The sequence below is a fragment of the Podarcis pityusensis genome (assembly GCF_964106645.2).
Source record: "Podarcis pityusensis genome assembly, chromosome: 2".
Taxonomy (NCBI): domain Eukaryota; kingdom Metazoa; phylum Chordata; class Lepidosauria; order Squamata; family Lacertidae; genus Podarcis; species Podarcis pityusensis.
In genome coordinates this window covers 41,093,984-41,112,900 of record NC_138029.1, presented here as the reverse complement: position 1 = coordinate 41,112,900, position 18,917 = coordinate 41,093,984, and the positions used below count along the sequence as shown (strand labels likewise).

The following is an 18,917-nucleotide window of genomic DNA, read 5'->3' as shown; positions in this document are numbered from 1 at the left end:
TGGTTTTTGTGTTCCAATCGGCTGGAAATGGGTTCTGAAGCATTCTTCTCGAAGCCTTTAAATGTATAAAGTTCACAGTATAAAATGGACTCTGGGGGCAACTCTGTGCATTTCCTGGAGCTCCTTCCTACACACTAGAATGATCAAACTAGAGCTGTCTTAGATGTGAAATGTTTGATGTGGCTGCTGGAATCCGAGTTCCTGATATTAAGTTGCCTTGCTTGTGGCTCCACTTCATACGGGATTCTTACCTCAAGCAACCAGATATGCCTGCATATTCTTGCCTCCAAAAGGTCCATTTACTTCTGAGTCTACTCTTAGTGTGAGACAATGATGAAATAATCAGACAGATAGTTAGCATTGTGGGGTGGAATGATGGGAGAAGGCTTTGGATTAGAGAGGTAGAGCTGGGAAGCCATCAGTATAGGGGTAATACTCAAAGCCATGTGATCTGACAGAGACTTCCAGGAGGCAGTGTGTAGAGAAATGATAGAGGCAATAATAATAATAATAATAATAATAATAATAATAATAATAATAATTCAACCCCCCCCCCGCCAGGGACCCCAATGGAGGGGTGTGTGTGGAAGCAGAAAAACAAACCACCCCATAGAAAGGTTGGGTGAGTGTAGGCAGGGAAGAGCACAAGACGAGACCGGTCGCTGAAACCTAGGGCATGGGAGGAATTGAGTAGGAGTAGGTGATCCACTGTCCACAAAGGGGTTAAGGAGAATTAGGACAGAGATCTTTGGATTTGTCAGTGTCTAAGGTGGTTGGTGATTTTGGAGAGTTCCGCTTCAATGGAGTGCAGAGAGCAGAACCCAGACTGCAGGGAGACGAGAGAGAGAGAGCAAAAGAGGGATGCGTCAGAAGTGTGTCATTATGGTGCTTGTGCAAGCAGCGCAGCCTGCGGAATCCAATTTATACTTCTGGTGTGGGGCCCTCGCTGCACAGTCCTTTCTAGAGCTACAAAGCAAGCTGCTGCGCAGACGTTCTTTCAGAGGGGTGTTGGCATTCTTAGGCTTTCATTGCTTCTGCCTAGTGTGTTTCTATCTATCTATCCCCAACATCTGTGAAGAAAAAGCTGTACACCTGAATGACAGCCCTAGTTTCCCAGACTCCCTGGAAAATGTTCTTAAGCGTGCAGGAGAGCATGACTTTGGACTCATTAACTTGCTGGCACAACCGTGTCTCTGGCCGAATGTAAGCGTCCCCTTACCAGGCTGCTGCAGGCTGAGCTTTGTTGACATGGGGGATGGAGTGAGCCATCTCCCACTCCCTGGGGGCTCTTTTGTTAAGCCATTGCCTAGCAACTTCAGCAGGAGCACAGTGAGCTATGGCGTCCTCCCAGGCAGCCAGCAGCTTTTTATACCACACGGATGATTTCACCTTTGAAGAGAGGACTTCAATGTATCAGTTGCGGCTGGAGAGGCAGAGAGTGGATGGGAAGGTTTGTGCCTGGGATGAGCGGGAGAAATACTTCCAGGGGTCCTCCAGCCCCATATTCACCAAACTCCCTGTGGGAGCCTAAGGACCCCTTAACTTGTGAGGGAGCTTTAAATAGGCCTAGCTATAAAACCCTTTTGGCTGTTTGAAAAAAGGGGGAATTCAGACAAGTTTATTTAACTGAAGTCATGGATGTTCTTAGATGATGGAATGTTCTGCACTTCCTCTTGACGTAGGAAGCAAATTCTTATGAAATCTTGGGTGCCAAATGTAGGTTTCACTGTTTTCCAGCCCCCAGAGCTGCATACACTGTCATGTAGCACCTCTGTTTTTCCAGCACCTACACTGGAAACCAGGTAAGTTTTGTGAGGCTTTGCAAATAAGTGCACACCCACTTTTGTCACAAAGTCCATAGTTTGTGAGCAGTCTCTGTAAGAAGTCATGGTTTCTGTTTTGTTTTGTTTTTTAAAAAACCAACTTGTGTACATGGCTGAGTGAGCAAAAATTGGAGACATTTGGAGCAATTAAGTGAATATATATGATTGTTTGTTTGTTCATTTTGGGGAAAACACTCTGAATGACCCTCAAATATTTTGATGGAGTACATCTAAAGATCTGTACTTTCTTGGGAGACAGTGGCAAAAGGATGCTTATGTACACACATGAAAGAATCCATAGCACTTGGGTGTGTCTCTGGCCAGTGCATTGAAATGTGACTGTGTGTCATTAGAGAATCCCAACTTCTGATTGGCCAGCAAACAGAAACCACTCTTGAAAATTTCTAGTCACAGATTGGCTGCTTCATGTTACCATTTAGATTTGCATTTCTGTGCCAAAAATAATTGATACGTACATTATAATTCCATGGCTGAAATTTGCCACTGTTGGCACAAATATGTCTTCTCTCCCTATTAATGCTGCTGTAGATGAACTTAGTAAAAAAACGGATCTCAGGTAACAGCCCAACTTCTACTCCCCAAAGTGTAGCTCCTGCCTGCCCATAAGTTTTGAAATGTCACCACAAGGCTCAGATGTTATCGTTAGAGGTCAAGTGTTGCCTGAGCAACGGCTGCCCCATTCAGCTAGCCTGCCAATGCCAAATGCCAAAAGACAATGCACCTTTGAGAGAAAAACGTGCATGCCTGACACTGCTCCTAAGACACCAGGAGCCACGGTTGTCAACAAACAGCTTTGTTTGGCCAGAACTGCCTCATGGTTGACGCAGAGTGTAACATTATCTGGATAGGTTTCTATGATTTATTCAAAGCTCCCCAAGCTCCCTCTCCCAGAATCAGGTTTTTAGAAGCCAGGCCACTATGTCAAGGTTTAAAGCAGGCACCTCAGGAAAGGGGCGTTATGAGAAGGAGACTGAGATGTGGGAGAAGCAGGAAACATCACCATCTGAGGAAGAGAGAACAAACTTACTTGATCAGCTCCTCCATGAAAAAGTGCACAGTGGCACAAAGGAAACAGTGAGTACTCTAGATCAGGGATTCCATGTACCTGCTTAATTCCTCACTGTGGCTGAGGGTGTGTGTGTGTGTGAGAGAGAGAGAGAGAGAGAGAGAGAGAGCGAGAGAGCGAGCAGGGCTCGAGTGTGTGATATATTAGCTGTGAGCATTAGCTTGGGTGGAGTGGGGGGGGGGGGTGCGGGACCGATACCTGTGTCCAAAATGACACTGCTGAATGAACATTTTGTGGATACAGTTTGTAAGTGTGTTTCCGTTTTGCCCACTATGAGTTGTGTGGTGTAATATTAGACCTTAGAAAGCATCTTTTTGTACCCTTGGTGAAAATGGGTCCTGGGCCACTAGAATCTGTTACTCTACCATTCTGCTTCTTGGGACCCAGTTAGCCCTTGCTTGATATCAACACAGTCGCTGCCCTTGTTTTATCCCTCCTAGAAGCAGGTGAAAGTTGATAGTTTTGGAAGAGCATATCAAAACCTCCTGTTCGAGTGATGTTCACTGTTCACTTATTCATCCTCTACTTTTCTGAGATTGGAACAAAAAGGAATCACTTGGAGAAGTGGCAGAGGTTTACTTCTTGTGGCCCATGTCTTCTGTGAGACATCTACAGTGTATCCTCAATGGTTCCAAGCAGAGTGACCTACCAGAATATCAAACCCTTTATGCTCACATATTCAAACACACATCTATGCTCCTCCTGTCCGTGTTGTAACATGCAGTCTGGCTGTTCCTATTACTGGTAAGTGAAGGGCCTATTTTCTTAGTAGGTGTCCTAATTCCAAGCATAGGCCTAATGTCAGGGAACTGCCATCAGTGCTGGAGGGAGAGAGCAAAATCCAGAGGGATTCCAGAGGGCGTCCCGGGATTGGGAGAGGCAGCCCATCTTCTGGGGAAGAGAATCAGCGTAGCACCAGTGGAGAAGGGGGACAGATGGGGGAAGCGGCGAGGCGGTCCCATGACTCCTTTGCCGGGGACCAGCGGGGAGAGTAGAGGTCCTCCGCTGCCTACGCCCTCCTTGCGCAGAAGGCTTTCGCGCAGAGAGGGTAGGAGGAGACTAGGCGTCAAAGAGCTTCTTTGCTGGAAGAAGTTTAAGAAACGCCCACTGACGGATTCTGCCAGCGATTGAGACAGCCACGGGTGAGTGGCTGTCCGGACAGAAAAGGTTCACTCAGGCAACCCAGCCAGGTGTTTGCACCGGCTTACGCACGAGCAACCCCTAGAACCACTACACCTAAATATTCAAGCATTGCATCCAATTGAATTGCAGCAATATGGCTCAGCAGGCAGCCTTTTGGAAGCCATAGAAATTGGAAGTGAACTTAGTGTGGAACTCTTTTTTTTTTTTAAAGGTATGATATCTGAATGAAAAGTGTTCTGTACAGGGAATGCAATATTGATACTAAATGTTTCCAAATGGCAATAGTGAGGCAAGTCAGCCATGGATTAGTGGACATAACTTGCTCGCTGCTGCACTGTGACCAAATATTTTCTTATCTAAAACGTGTCATTCTGTTTTCACCTGGTAAAGGTTGAAGGGTAAGTTACATCATGGGCCATTTTCCTTTGATCTTTAGCATTCTACATTTATGAGAACAAAACCAGCCACTTAAATTGCACATTGATGGATTTAAATGTACGCAAGATGAAAATGGGCTATGTATGGCTTGAACACATGAAAACGAAAAACACGAAGACATTGCAAAGCAGGGGTGGAGAACATCTGGCCTGTGGACCAACCTCAAGGCTTCAAGTTATGAATGCACGGACAGCTGTGGCCATGTGAGACTGAAGCAAGTTTAAGACGGCAATATAAATATCTACAGTACTTAGAAGTGATTCCTACTGAACTCAGTGGGGTTTATTTCCAAATAAGCCTGCTTAGGTTCAAATTGCAAGCACCTTTTCCGAGTTTATAAGTCTGCTTTCACCAGTCTGGTGCCTCCAGATTTTAAATGGTTTTTATTGAAAGAGTTTCATAGACAACAAAGGCACATATAATGTCTCTGTTTTCAATTCACAGAGTCCTATCCACAGGTAGGTGTACATTTGGTGTGAGACGTTGCTATCATAGGCACTCTGAGGTTACGGGGAGGGGAGAAAGAGGTGGAAGAAAGATGCTTTGGACTACAACTCCCCTCAGCCCCAACTAGTCAGGGCTGTCATAATGAATGCCTATTTAATTATAACACAAACACAGACTTCAGGCTACGCAGTAAGGCTTCATTCACAAGAGCTCATGCATGAGCATACTTAATCATGCAAGCAGAATAAGTATTTTGAGTGAAATGTCTTAGTTTACTCAAAGGAAGTCAAGCAGAAAATAGATTGCAGGGAGGGGGAGGGAAATTAATTTTTTTTAGCACTAACTCTATTTCACCCTCTCTTAAACTAAGAAACAAGGTGCAAAATCTTAAATTAGAGCCAGTGTGGTGTAGTGGTTAAGAGTGGTAGTTTCGTAATCTGGTGAACTGGGTTCACATCTCTGCTCCTCCACATGCAGCTGCTGGGTGACCTTGGGCTAGTCACACTTCTTTGAAGTCTCTCAGCCCCACTCACCCCACAGAGTGTTTGTTGTGGGGGAGGAAGGAAAAGGAGAATGTTAGCCGCTTTGAGACTCCTTTGGGTAGTGATAAAGCGGGATATCAAATCCAAACTCTTCTTCTTAAATTACAGTTTGTGGTAATCTTACAACCTCATGCTATTGTCTGTCCCAAAACCTTTGTCGGAGCAAATGACATTAAAAGTGGGACCCCATAACCTCCCTAGTATCACCATAAGCACAAATAATAATTAGGAATGTGCAATAATAGATGTTTCAAAAAATGGCAGGGAGAACAAAGAGATTCTATTGGTCACAACCAGAGATTAATAACAGAAGAAAGGTACCGTATTTTTCCATCTATAAGATTCCCCCTATTTTGGGGGACTCCGATTTAAGAAAAAGAGGGGGGATATGGCCCCCATGTATAAGATGCCCCCAAATTTTGGACATTATTTTTTTAGGAAAAAAACCTAGTCTTATACACGGAAAAATATGGTAATTTTTATCACAATATCAAAAACAACATGTTTTAAATGTTACCTCAAAATGTAATTCTTTACACAGCTGATAGTATGCCTTAGTTTGTAGCTTTCGATAACAGATGCTTTCTTTTTGTCCTTTAGAAATCTCTTCTCCACCGGCTGATTTTCCTGGCCAAGATCTCACCAGAGCTGGCTGACAAAAGGGATTTAGCTGGTAAGGAAACATCCTCCTGCTGGCTGCTTCACCTTTCTAGATAATTCACAAGAGGTTCTAGAATGGGGTGAGGCAAATGAATGAAATGGGCTGCCCATTGCCATCTTGTTAGCCATATTGGTGTCTGGGGCAAATATTACAGGCCTTTGGGAGGCTGCCGGGGGGGGGGGGAGCACACGAGTTTGGAAACATAGGAGAAAGGACTGCATTAATCTAAGTTGCAGAAGCCAGGACAAGTATTCCCACTAGTGCAGTGGGACTTCCTCCCCTCTCCCCTTCCCCTCTCCCCTCCCCAAATCTGTTCCAGAAGGTTGGGAGAACCCCCAGGCTGGCAGGAGAAGGGAAGGCATTCTGTCGGACAAGACGAAATGTGTGTCTTTGAGTACAAACCAAAGCCAGCAAACTGTTTTTGCCTACCCAAGCACAAATGAGATGCTCTTTTTCAGCTAAGGCAATTGAGGCAAGTTACACGCAGGTAAAGTGTTAACCTGCACAGCACTGAAATGAAAATTAGTAGGAAATTTTGTAGGGTCGGTCGAAGAGAGGCAATGCAGAATCCTCGTAGGGCTGTCACTGAGTCATTGGGTTAAGTGTTGGGATACTTTCCATCTTTTAACATGAGCTTCAGATTCATAGGTTTTCTCAGATTAATAGAAAATGCAGACATTAAGAAAGGATTGCAGGCATTGGGCCTCCTGCTCTACAAACCCACACCTTTCTTTCCTATTTCGCAAGCCTGATTTTAGTTTGGCTTTACAGCAAGGAAGGCAGGGGATGGGCGAGCCTGAGAGGCCAGGGGGGACAGGTGTCACCTGGCTGTCCCCACTGTATGGGGGTTGGCATGCTATTCCAAGAACGATTCAAGCCTGCCTTGCTTCTCCTCAGAGTACTGGGAACAACTGTTTGCGAGTCTTCAGCGCTCCTATTACCAGAGCGAGGGGGTCACAGGCCTACTGCTGCTCTACCCCGCATATGTTGTACACATACTGGAGGTAAGGTCTCTTGGTGAGGTGGTCCCACTGTTGAAAGATATGTTGGGATTACATGGGATAGCTCCATTGGTGGAGTGTGAGACTCTTTAGTCTCAGCGTTGTGGGTTTGAGCCCCACGTTGGGCAAAAGATTATTGCATGGCAGTGAGTTGGCCTACATGGTCCTTTTCCAACTCTACGATTCTATGGTTATGCTCAAGGTTATGAGTGACTGCATCACTCATGTCCTGAGTTTGCTGGATCAGTCCTTCATGGATCAGTTTGCTAGATCAGTCCTTCGTGCCTATGGCCCGTCTATGAATTTACTCTTGTATTGACTCCTGCCCCAAATGACAGAACACACATCGGCATTAGCTGGGATCCAAGCATTATAACCCTGCTCTTTCACCTCTCTCACCACCTCCCACTCCATCCTTTCCCTCAGCCACAGCCCTCTCCCCACAAGTCCCTTTCCACCAGTGCTTGGAATGGTACCCTTTGCATTATTGAGATAAGGGCCATAGCAAGGAATGAGAAGGTGAGACGGTGGCTCTGGAAAAGCAGCTCCTCCGTGTGCTCAGCAGCCTTACAAAGGAAATCATGAGAGGGCTTCCTTTTCCAGAATCTGCCGTGTTTGTTGGCTCCATTGGTGAGGTAGTCTCCTTGGCAGTACCTGCTTTTTTCTCGTTATCAGACACCCTTGGATGTTGTGAAGTCAGCCTCTCACTGTTCGTAACCACGGCAACAGACAGCCTAGGAGTCCTTAGCTGGAGTTGGCATCTGGACCAGTTTTAGATCAACGGTTCCAAAATGTGTTAGTTGTTGTGTCTTGCCCCTTCTTTCATTGTTTTGGAAACCTTACATCACAATTCTGCTCCTTCAATACACACAGCACAACTTGTTGTGCTTTCACTTCCATCTGAAAAGCCTGGGCTCGTCCACCCTTCAGTTTGTTCTGTGCCTAAAAAGCATGGCTCCCAGCAGTTTTCTGCTTCACCCATACTTTCTAGGCATGGGTCCCAGCAGTTTCCCCCTTGCCCCACTCCTTTCCCAGGGAAAACCTGCTCTTTAGTACTCAATCGGAGCAAGTGTCAATCTGGAGAAAACCACTTTGTTGTTTGCTCCAATTGAACACTAAAGAGCAGTTTTCCCTGGGGGGGTTTGCATGCAAAATCAGGACTGGGTTAACCATTAAGCAAAATAAGCATGTGCTTAGGGCATCAAGGGAAGGGGGACACCAGAGAAATTTTCCATTGCTGGGTTTTTATCATTAATAGTCACAAATTACTCAGCTGAGCGTTCATTTTCTGAGTTGAATTATATTAAAAATTCCAACAGAACAATTATGCAACAAGGCAAGCTGGATGTCTTATCTCTACTAAGTATAGAAGCAGATGTGTTATGCAAGATTAGTTTTGAGGATCTGATCAAAGACTTTGCAATTAGAAAAAGCAGCAGAATTTTTTTTCAATTATAGATAAAGTGGAAATATACAAAAATAAACATTATTTTCATCTTACTGTTGGTTTTGTTCCATTTTGAAAAATAAAACTTTTGTACGGTTTATTATTGTGTGTGTGTGTACACACACACATACACATGGATATTTAAAGATTCTAATATGATCCTGTGCAAAATGTATGCTCTGCCATTGAGCTTTAGCTCTTTCCCCTCAAACCATCCAAAAAAACCCAGGCTATTTGGAGCCTGTTGTACTTCTGCAAACTTGTTCAAGAAGAGTGCCCCTGCTTTATTGCTAGGTTGCATTTTTAACCAGATGTGTTGATTTGTCTTTCAGTCATCCAGTGATGTGCTTTATGCTGTCCTGCGAGACCTGAGGGATATGGAGCAGCAGCAGAGGTGAGCAGATGGTGGCAATTATGTGCCCTCTTCAAGCCTAGGGCTGGTTGTCAGGAGAGCAATTTTGATTAACAGGATTTGATCTGATATACTAGCAGTGCAATCCTCTCAGAAACACCATTAAGTTCAGCGAGGCTTACTCCTAGGCAAGTAGGCATGAGATCACAGTCTAAATATACCTTTTGATCTTGTAGGATGCAAGGACTGAACCCCTCAATGCTAATGTTTCTGTAGGCTTCACTAAAGGAACTGTTTCTTTCAGCTTCCAGCAATTCCTGATAGACTGCCATACTACATGACCTTGGACCTTGCATGGACTCTTGGCTTAGTCTATCATACAGGGGTGTTCTGAGGATGAAGGAGGGAGGATGCCCCCAAACTTTTTGGAGGAGTAGTGGATAAAAACACCAATACTAATAACACATATTCTGGTACCGAGAGGCAGATGGGCAGTTGACATCTTTACTTCTCCCTGACTCAAGTATTGTGGTGCTTTTTATATGCGAATGAGCTTAACAGATTTCATATCACGTGAGGGAAGCAATACTTAACATTCAACATTTTTCCTAACTGCACATTATATTTATGACATGATTAGCAACCATGTAGTGGGTTTAATTAAAAATAAAATACTAGGCATTTGTGGGGTGGTGGTGGTAGTGTATCAGCGTATCCTTTTCCAGCTGTGATTTACGGTAATAAAAACGGTAATCGGCATTAGGAGAGGGGGAAAAGTTCCTATTGACATCAATGGGAAGTTTTCTCTTAGTACTAATTGCTACATAGGGTGAGTGTGCATGAGACCTTTATGGAGATTGCAGTTGGGAAGGGGGGGGGGGTTAAGCCTCTCTTGACACTGTGGTGTCAATTACAACGTGAACCTGTAGTTTGGCCTGAGTTACTGAGTGGCAAGAGTTCATATTTGCATTTATGAACCTGCCCTTAGAAAACATCAGGCCTGGGGTGTCACAACCTTGCAGGAGCTCTCTGGTTCTGTGGATGTCACTGCGCTTGGCTCAGTTTCCAGCTTTTCATGTTTTGAAGCTTTTATTCTTTGAAGGAGCTTAAGGAATCCCTTAATGCCTATGAGAGGAAGGCTAGAGTTAGAACCTTTCATGGTGGTGATGTATTTGTTTAGCGCTTCCGACTCTGCTAAATGGCATTATGTGATACAGTGGTACCTCGGGTTACATACGCTTCGGGTTACAGACTCTGCTTACCCAGAAATAGTGCTTCAGGTTAAGAACTTTGCTTCAGGATGAAAACAGAAATCGGGCTCCGGCAGCGCGGCAGCAGCAGGAGGCCCCATTAGCTAAATTGGTGCTTCAGGTTAAGAACAGTTTCAGGTTAAGAACGGACCTGCAGAACGAATTAAGTACTTAACCCGAGGTACTACTGTAGTTTGAAATGTTTCTTCTCACCCAGACTGTAGTTTACCCCCATACAGCAACAAGCACCATTAAGCTACCAATTCACAGGATTCTTTATGGATGGAGACATACTATAAATGTATGCTGTGCATGAAGACTCAGGCCAAATCCTGCTGCTGGGTGGAGGGGGTTTGGTTGCCCCATTGCCTTTGTTTCTGTCCTGAGAGGTACCCCACCCCCCCAATAGTTGTTTTTCTCTTGGTTTCAAAAGAAAGTGCAAGCTCTGAGCTGTGATTTCTTGGCCTCTGTTTCAGAGTGTTAGTCCTGGATGCCAAGATCCTTGTCATGTCCCACAATCTCCCTTCCCGACTCTTCCAGCAGTGGAACTACAAAGTGCTGAATGTGCCTGAGAGATACCAGGAGTACGATGCAGCCCGAGAAGAGTCAACAGAGGCTATCATCTGCGAGTGCCTCACCACGCTCCTGAAACTTGGCAAGCATCTGCAGAGGTACCCCAAGGTATGGGCCCTTGAGCCGTTGCCAGAATGGGTCTGACACTCTCCTAGCCTCTTCTACTATTGTTTTCGCTGTTTTGGTACCTGCAGAGCCTGCATTATTAGTATGTCAGGCGCTGCACGCACAGAGACTAAAGACCGCCACCAGCCATTTGCAATGCAGCCTAGTAGTGCCTGATATGATGGAGGTCACGTAGAAGAGATGGGAGCTTTTTTTGGCCACGGAGGAGTAAGAGAAAGAGTGGCTGAAGGAGGCCTGGCAACAACTCTCCAAGTTGATGATGTTGGTGGTGATAGTAGTAATTTATATACTGCTTAATGCCAGATTAGGCTTCTGCTAGTATAAAAACCAGTTGCACAGACTTTTAAACATAAATGCTCCCAATTAAAATACAACAGTAAAAAAAAACATTCCTCTTAAAACATTAAAATATAAGCATCCATAATTAAAATATGCAACAAAACAATCCCATTCGAACAACAGCAAGCTACAACAGCATCTCTTCCTCAAATAGCTTGGGAAGCTGATGCCATGCCATCAAAAATTAAGGCTGGTTTAAGTTTCACCTCTAATGCAATGGTATTTTTCTTTTCATTGTCCCTTTCATTGCACTGACTGGTAAGTGACCCAAGCGTTATAAAACAGGACAGGTCAGCAAAATATTCCCACCAGCACAGTGTTCCTATCTTCATATAGACCATGGGGTTCACCTGACGCTGAGTTCTTAACTTCTTCTCCAGAAGCCCAAGAACCTTGAAGATGCCATCCTGGAGAAGGTCCCAGAGCTCATTGTCCCCCAAGATACCATCTGCCACCTGCTGGAATGCCAAGAGTTACTGAGTGCAGCTCAGTACCTGCAACTTTATGACTCCCCTTTGAACATTCTGATGGATTCAGGTATGGACCAATCATGTAAGGCTAGGGAGGAAGGCTGTGGGTGGGCCCATAGCCCAACATTTTGTGGGACTGGGGCCTAAGAGGCACAGGTAAGAGTCTCTAGGGGATGTAGAACACCTGCTTGGAAAATAGATGATCAAGGGTATGGTCTGAAGGCACATGAGACTACCACCATGTTGCTGGAACTAAGTGGGTTTGTTTCTGGCTGGTGCCTGGGTGACTACATGGAAACCACATGTATACTGCTTTGGACTTCATGGTGAGAGAAAGGCTAGATTAGTCTGTTAGAAATCACACAAGCAAGGTCCTAGGTTTAACCCCCTGCATCTGCAGGTAGGCCTGGGAAGATCCCTACCTAGATCATGGAGAGCTGTTGCCAGTCAGTCTGATTTGGCAAAAGGTAGCTCCTTGTATTCATATTCATTGCAGAACTATCACAACATCAATACTGTAGGCCCAATACGTTTAAAGTGGTTTGATTTGATTAACTATTAATTTGATCACATTTACAAACAAGGGCTTAGAGTTTAGCTGTTATCCAAATACATTTGCGCTCATTCCCCAGAACATTGGAAGGCAAGAGTACTTCTTAGGAGCAAATGGGTAGAATACGCTGCCCTCTTTTCCTATGATCTCCACCTGTGAACTGGCCATAGAGGCTAAAAATTCAGGGAAGGAGACTGGGGGTATTCTTTAGGGGCCCCGGCAGCAATTATTTAAGGTCCCCAAAACAGATTTCCCCCAGTGTTCCTACTAGAGATACTTTAAGTGGATGCACCAAGGCATGAACCTGGGATTTTCTGCATGCAAATCATGTCTCTAATGCTTGGGCTAGCTGCCCAGCCGCTGTACTTACCTTAAAGGCAAGTGCCAAAACTGATCTTTTTGCTGCTGCCTTTTCCAGCTGCTGAGAGATGTCCTTGTGAAGCTGACTGAATAATTATTTATTTTTTTAAAAAAACACCTTTACTTGGGCACCCAGGATGGGCAGCACCTGTGTACACAGAAGTACTTATAGCAGTACTTTACTGCTGTATTGCATGGACACTTTGGGAATAAACTTCAGCCGTACTGTGAACATCCATGTGAATGCAGCCTGCATCTGAACCTCAAATCTGTGAGCCTCAGGATATGCCGCAGGCACCCGGCTCATCAACCCACCAACATGTGCTGGCTAGAAATATAATAGGTTAGATTTTGAGAACAGTTGCTTAGCTTCTCAAAATCTAACCAATTATATATCTTAGGAGAACAGACACTTAGGTGTCACAGCATCCTATGGGTGCTTGCTGTGTTCAGTCGTCCTTTCCTCCAGGAAAGTGCGCAAGAGATGACAGGCTTAGCTACCTCAAGCCCCTCTGCTGCAAAATGCTAGAGCAGAGTTCAAAGTTGAAATAGGTATTGCCTTGCCCAAGGCTCTCTACAAAACATTCAAGGCAAGGCTGGTGTACTTGCAAAAAGAAGGCGCTGAGCATCCTGCTGTAACATACCAAATTAAATGCAAAGCTCAGGAATCAGAGGACTCAGCTGGTTTCTAAATCTGCCTCCGCCCCTCTAAGGATATTTGCAGGTATCCTGGAGGATTCTTGATAGCAACAAGCTTATTGGCTTGCCTGGGTCTAATGGCAAAATACTAACTGCCCCATGTAGTTAGCGAAGCTACTAGAAGAGGGCAGATGAGGAAATTCCAAAGTGGCAAACTTGACCAAACTCTGGATTTCAGAGAGATTTGCACAGATTCTGGTTGTGGTTTGTTAGTGTGTCTTCCAGGAGAAATGTTTGGCCAAAGGACACAAGATACTGGAGAAAAGGTCTTAAATCTAGGTGATTTAATTTGCCATTTAAAACTGGTATTCTCATGGAAGGAGAAGACCTGTAAAGTAATAAAGGTAACCAAAAGATGACTGTCTTTTGAGATCAGCCCCTTGGTCCTTCCAATTAGAATACTGTTGTGTTATTTTTGGGGGGTTCCATCTGTTCTGCATATGGAGAGGTACAACGGATGGCTCCACAGAGATGGGACTCCTTGTGTGTTATGGCCTACTTTTCAATACAGTGGTAATTAAATTATTTTTAACTTGCAGAGTAGTTATGCCTTTGCTCTCATCATGTAATATGTTATGTGCACCAGTGGATTTTGGTTGTGTGTGCCTCCAAGTCACTGCTTAACAGTAGATTGGCAGCCAGGAGGTGAGCTGGGACTTCAATGGCCTAGCTGGCTTTTTGGGGGGTGGGGGTAGAGTAAAAGACAAACGGAGTAAGGTTACCAGATTTTTTTCAATGAATCCGGGGACACTTTTCAACTTCAGTAGGAATGCTAGGATTTTGTCAGGGGACGGATTTGTAAATCTGGGGACTGTCCCCGGGAAACGAGAACATCTGGTAACCTTAAAATAGAGTAACTGGATGCAGGCAGGGCAGAAGGCAGCAAATGAAACAGGAATAGCAACTATCCAGGCATTGCCAAGGAATCCTATGGGAAACCTTTTCCTGTGCTGCTGGGAGATCTGTGGACAGAAAGCTCACATGCTCTCAATTCTTGGTTGAGTTGTACACGCACACATCAATGAGCGTATGGATGGACCAAATGCCTATACTGTATCTAGATCCATGCCTTGTGCTATAGAGCAGACACCCCTATTCGTCTTCCAAGTTTTATGAGGCAAAACAGCAGCTATGGGGAAATGGTACCATGCTAAGTTAAATTTCCTCCCTCTCTCTGCTATGGTTCCTATGTGATTCTATGTCTATACCTATGAACTAATTAAAACAATCTCCCAGATAATGTCCAATTGAATGAGCTGAGAGGCAATGGATCCTTCATTGCTATAGAAAGAAGCAACTCTGTAACCCAGATTCTCCCCCCACCCAACCCCTGAATCTTACGTTTATTTCAGGCAATGTGTATGGAAAAGAGATGGTAAGTTGAGCTTCTGGCTGCCATAGGAAGACTTTGCCCAAGCACCTTGCTATCTCTGTGCCCTCTACTAATGTCTATGTTTGGATTAAACATGAGTCAATTCCACACACTAAGAAAGCATGTGGATTTATTTCACTGGTTATGGAGCAATACAGAGAAAATGCCCCTTCAAAATTTATTTGATATTCTCTCTCTCTCTCTCTCTCTCTCATCCCTTTTCACTTGCCGAGAGACACATAAAAGGGTTTTCACCTTTGGCAGGGTTTAATTTGAAATCAGTCAATGCTGCCATTTATATAGCCCTTGTTTTGGTTGAAGGGCTTGTGTTTCGAAGCGATGATCCCACATCAGTTTAAGTTCTTCATGCACAGCGTAAAGGTACAGTACAGTGAATTGTATGCTTCCCACTGCATGCAGGCACTTGCATGATGCTTCCAAGCGCATGAGTATAGTCACAGGCCACTTGTTGCTAGACCAGACTAACACCACCTGCTTCATACAGGAACAACTTTTAGTCACCTGTCACATTAACATTGCTACCTGCTGCTATAGAAGCAATTGCTTTTGAATTCCACTGCTCTGCATAGTATTAATCACATTGCAATAAGCACAGGTTTGTGTGAACATGCAACACTGTATGGTATAGATTCCTCTTCCAATCCCAAAACAAAGCTGCTAATCCACTTCTGTACCACAGTGGAGGAAAGCTATGGAGACAGCAGTTTGATTATGAATATTAGCTTATTTTAGAGATGGGAACTCCTCCATTATGTGTTTCTCCTCCTCAGAAGGCCACAGTGCAATGCCAGTTTAATGCTTGTTCCTTCCCACACTCCTTATGATGCTTATCAGATGCTTCAACACCAGTGATGTTTTCTCAGTCTCCCTCCCCCTTTGGCCAGCTAGCCCGAGGAAGAGTTCTGGAGAGCTCAAAAGCTTGCATACAGCACACACTTTTTTTGACATCTTGGTTGGCCTAATACGAACTTTGGGATTTTTTCTTAACACCAACATCTTTAAGATTGCTTCAATAAATGAAGAAGGGGAAGTTGATCTCCAGCTATTGTTGGACTTCACCACCCCTTATCCCTGATCATTGGGCTAGCTGGGCCGGTAAGAGTTGGGAGGCAAATGGCACCTGGAGTTTCACAGCTTTTCCACCGCGACACAAAATGCTGTGGATCAAATGTGGTTGTTAGTTAGCTGTCTTGCTAGAGGAACAGCAGAGAATCTTGAGCTCATAATGGTCCCTGGAAAAGGTCTGAAAGCAGCATTCATCACAAGGTACGAGCAGCTGGGTAAACTGGGAAGACAGACTAAGCTCTCTTGGCTATACAGGATGGTATCTCTGTTTTGTTTTTTTAAAAATAAGGGACCTGACTCTTGCCATTAATTCTCTTACTCTGTTCACACAAACTGCTATTCTAGGGGCTAAGGTCACACTGCATCACTCACTCTGCTTGTGGAAGTATATTGTGTCAAAATTCATGTATGTTTGTTCATGTATGTTTGTTGTCGCCTGAGAAATACATAAATTGTTGTTGTTATTGTTGTTTAAATTTATTATTTATACCTCGCCCATCTGGCTGGGCTTCCCCAGCCACTCTGGGCAGCTTCCAGAAAAATATTAAAATACTGTAATACATCAAACATTAAAAGCTTCCCTAAACAGGGCTGGCAAATAGAAGGGGAAGAAATGGAGGTAGTGAGAGATTTTACTTTCTTGGGCTCCATGATCACTGCAGATGGTGACAGCAGCCACGAAATTAAAAGATGCCTGCTTCTTGGGAGAAAAGCAATGACAAACCTAGACAGCATCTTAAAAAGTAGAGACATCACCTTGCCAACAAAGGTCCGTATAGTAAAAACTATGGTTTTCCCAGTAGTGATGTATGGAAGTGAAAGCTGGACCATAAAGAAGGCTGATCGCCGAAGAATTGATGCTTTTGAATTATGGTGCTGGAGGAGACTCTTGAGAGTCCCATGGACTGCAAGAAGATCAAACCTATCCATTCTTAAGGAAATCAGCCCTGAGTGCTCACTGGAAGGACAGATCGTGAAGCTGAGGCTCCAATACTTTGGCCACCTGATGAGAAGAGAAGACTCCCTGGAAAAGACCCTGATGTTGGGAAAGATGGAGGGCACAAGGAGAAGGGGACGACAGAGGATGAGATGGTTGGATGGTGTTCTCAAAGCTGCCAGCATGAGTTTGACCAAACTGCGGGAGGCAGTGGAAGACAGGAGGGCCTGGCGTTCTCTGGTCCATGGGGTCACGAAGAGTCGGACACGACTAAACGACTAAACAACAACAACAAACAGGGATGCCTTTAGATGTCTTCTAAAAGTCTGGTACTTGTTGTTCTCTTTGACATCTGGTGGGAGGGCGTTCCACAGGGAGGGTGCCACTACCGAGAAGGCCCTCTGCCTGGTTCCCTGTAACTTGGCTTCTCGCAGTGAGGGAACTGCCAAAAGGCCCTCAGTGCTGGACCTCAGTGTCCAGTTAGAATGATGGGGGTGGAGACGCTCCTTCAGATATACTGGGCCGAGGCCGTTTAGGGCTTTAAAGGCCAGCACCAACACCAAAACAAGAACCACCAAGATGCATACCTGTTGTGCTCCAAGCGGCTGTACTTTGGGCAGCATCCCTGTGCTCCCGTCAAAGCTAGAGGATAATCTCGTATTGCAGCTTACACGTTTGCATTCTTAAAACAAAGCAAGGGACGGATGCAAGCTTACTCTGGGCTAGCGCCTACAGAAATGTCCAACACTGTTCCCTTTTGTATGTTAGGGCCATCTAAGTGCACATGGCCTTTTCTGTCGAGTGCATATGTGCATCAGCCACAAATACAGCTTCCTATATGGCGGAACATTGCTTTTCTGTTTGCTTGAATTTGTAAACCGCTTTGAGCAGCACCTTTGTGAAGGTGACGCATAAGCCGGCGCTTGTTTTTTATTGAGTCATAACCCCGTCTTGCCAACCCTTGCCCCCAGTCTGTCTAGCATAAATCTCCAGCACCTTGAGATGGTTCTAACACTCCACTTCTTCTGTCTCCAAAACAGAGACGACATGGCCTTTGGCAGAACGGTTAAAACTGCATCTTGAATGGGCTGCTGCAAAGGGAACCCACTTTCAATAAGGAAAAACGACTCGGGACGAAATGTATTGCATTTGGAGCAGAGTGGTAGTAGCAGGAAATCAAGACTGAATACCTTAAGATTTGATTGAGAATTCAACAGCAAAGGAGGTGTTTTAAAGTGATCACTGGGAAGCATGAGTAGGATGAAAGGAGACACAGTTGAGCAATTTTTTCATCTCACTTGTTGTTTTAGTTCACCGTTTGTGGAAAGTATTGAAAATCTCTAGCGCTGCTCTGAAATCTTAGGCATTCCTTCAATTCAGAACCAGCATCTAAATGGCAATGTTTTCAAAATAAAGCATGATCTCACTTACTAGAATGGATTGCAAGACAGTGTGGTGCAGTAGTTCGTAGTTTTGAACTAAGAAGCTGTGAGACCAGTGTTCACATCTCCACTGGCTGATATGGGACAAGTCACAATTTTTCAGCTTGAACTACTGTAAGGAGGATAAAATGAGTAGTGGAGGAGAGGCAGTTCATACTAGTGGGGTAGGAGAGCTGAAAACAATGCCAATATATTTCACATCTTGCAAACCAATGCAACTCTTTGGTTTCAGATAGCCCATGAGTCAGAAAAGCCCAGGACACAAGTTCTCATGGCCCTCTAGCGGCTATGGTGTCTCATTTACCAGATGTAATGTCTTTAGCATTCCACTCTGGAAGTGTATACTCGATTCTGACCAAGCTAAGCCTCCAAATTGTATGGAAACGCCAAAGGAACGTGGGGAGAGCTGCCATTGTCAGTGGCTATTCAGGGAGCCTGCCACAGGTGTCCTTAAGATCCAGAACAGATGGGACATGCAACAACTAATCATGCCACCTTATTAAGAGCGCAGATGCATCTTGTGCCTAATGAGTTATTTGCTTTGGGCTTTGATCCTGGGTCCATCTGAGATAGCAGGAACATTGGCACTTGGGATGGAGCACACACACAAACAAGGAAATCCCCATGGAGCGAGAGCAGATGCCTGCAATTGTGCTTGGCAGGCAGCAGATGGGTCCTGGGCTGCTGCCACTTCCAAGAGGAGGAAAAAAAGAAATAAGGCTTCTTCATGGGGCAGAGTTTGCTTCAATTGCCACCTGATCAGCAGCTC

General features: G+C 44.7%; 1 protein-coding gene across 4 annotated transcripts; it reads left to right on the top strand.

Moving 5' to 3' along the window:
* The first annotated feature begins 24 nt into the window (after positions 1 to 24).
* LOC308470587 (testis-expressed protein 47-like) lies at positions 25 to 18,152 on the top strand. Of its 4 annotated transcripts, XM_080994043.1 has the most exons (8): positions 25 to 2,918; positions 6,081 to 6,153; positions 7,039 to 7,145; positions 8,922 to 8,983; positions 10,668 to 10,872; positions 11,610 to 11,766; positions 15,005 to 15,064; positions 17,747 to 18,152. In XM_080994043.1, the coding sequence occupies exons 1-7, from the start codon at positions 2,763 to 2,765 to the stop codon at positions 15,040 to 15,042; spliced, it is 798 nt and encodes a 265-aa protein (XP_080850169.1). In that variant the 5' UTR covers positions 25 to 2,762; the 3' UTR covers positions 15,043 to 15,064; positions 17,747 to 18,152. The 4 variants fall into 4 exon arrangements, with proteins under 4 accessions (XP_080850169.1, XP_080850170.1, XP_080850168.1 ...); XM_080994044.1 differs by lacking the exon at positions 15,005 to 15,064 and having other exon boundaries at positions 25 to 1,450; XM_080994042.1 differs by lacking the exon at positions 15,005 to 15,064.
* The last annotated feature ends 765 nt before the right edge of the window (positions 18,153 to 18,917 follow it).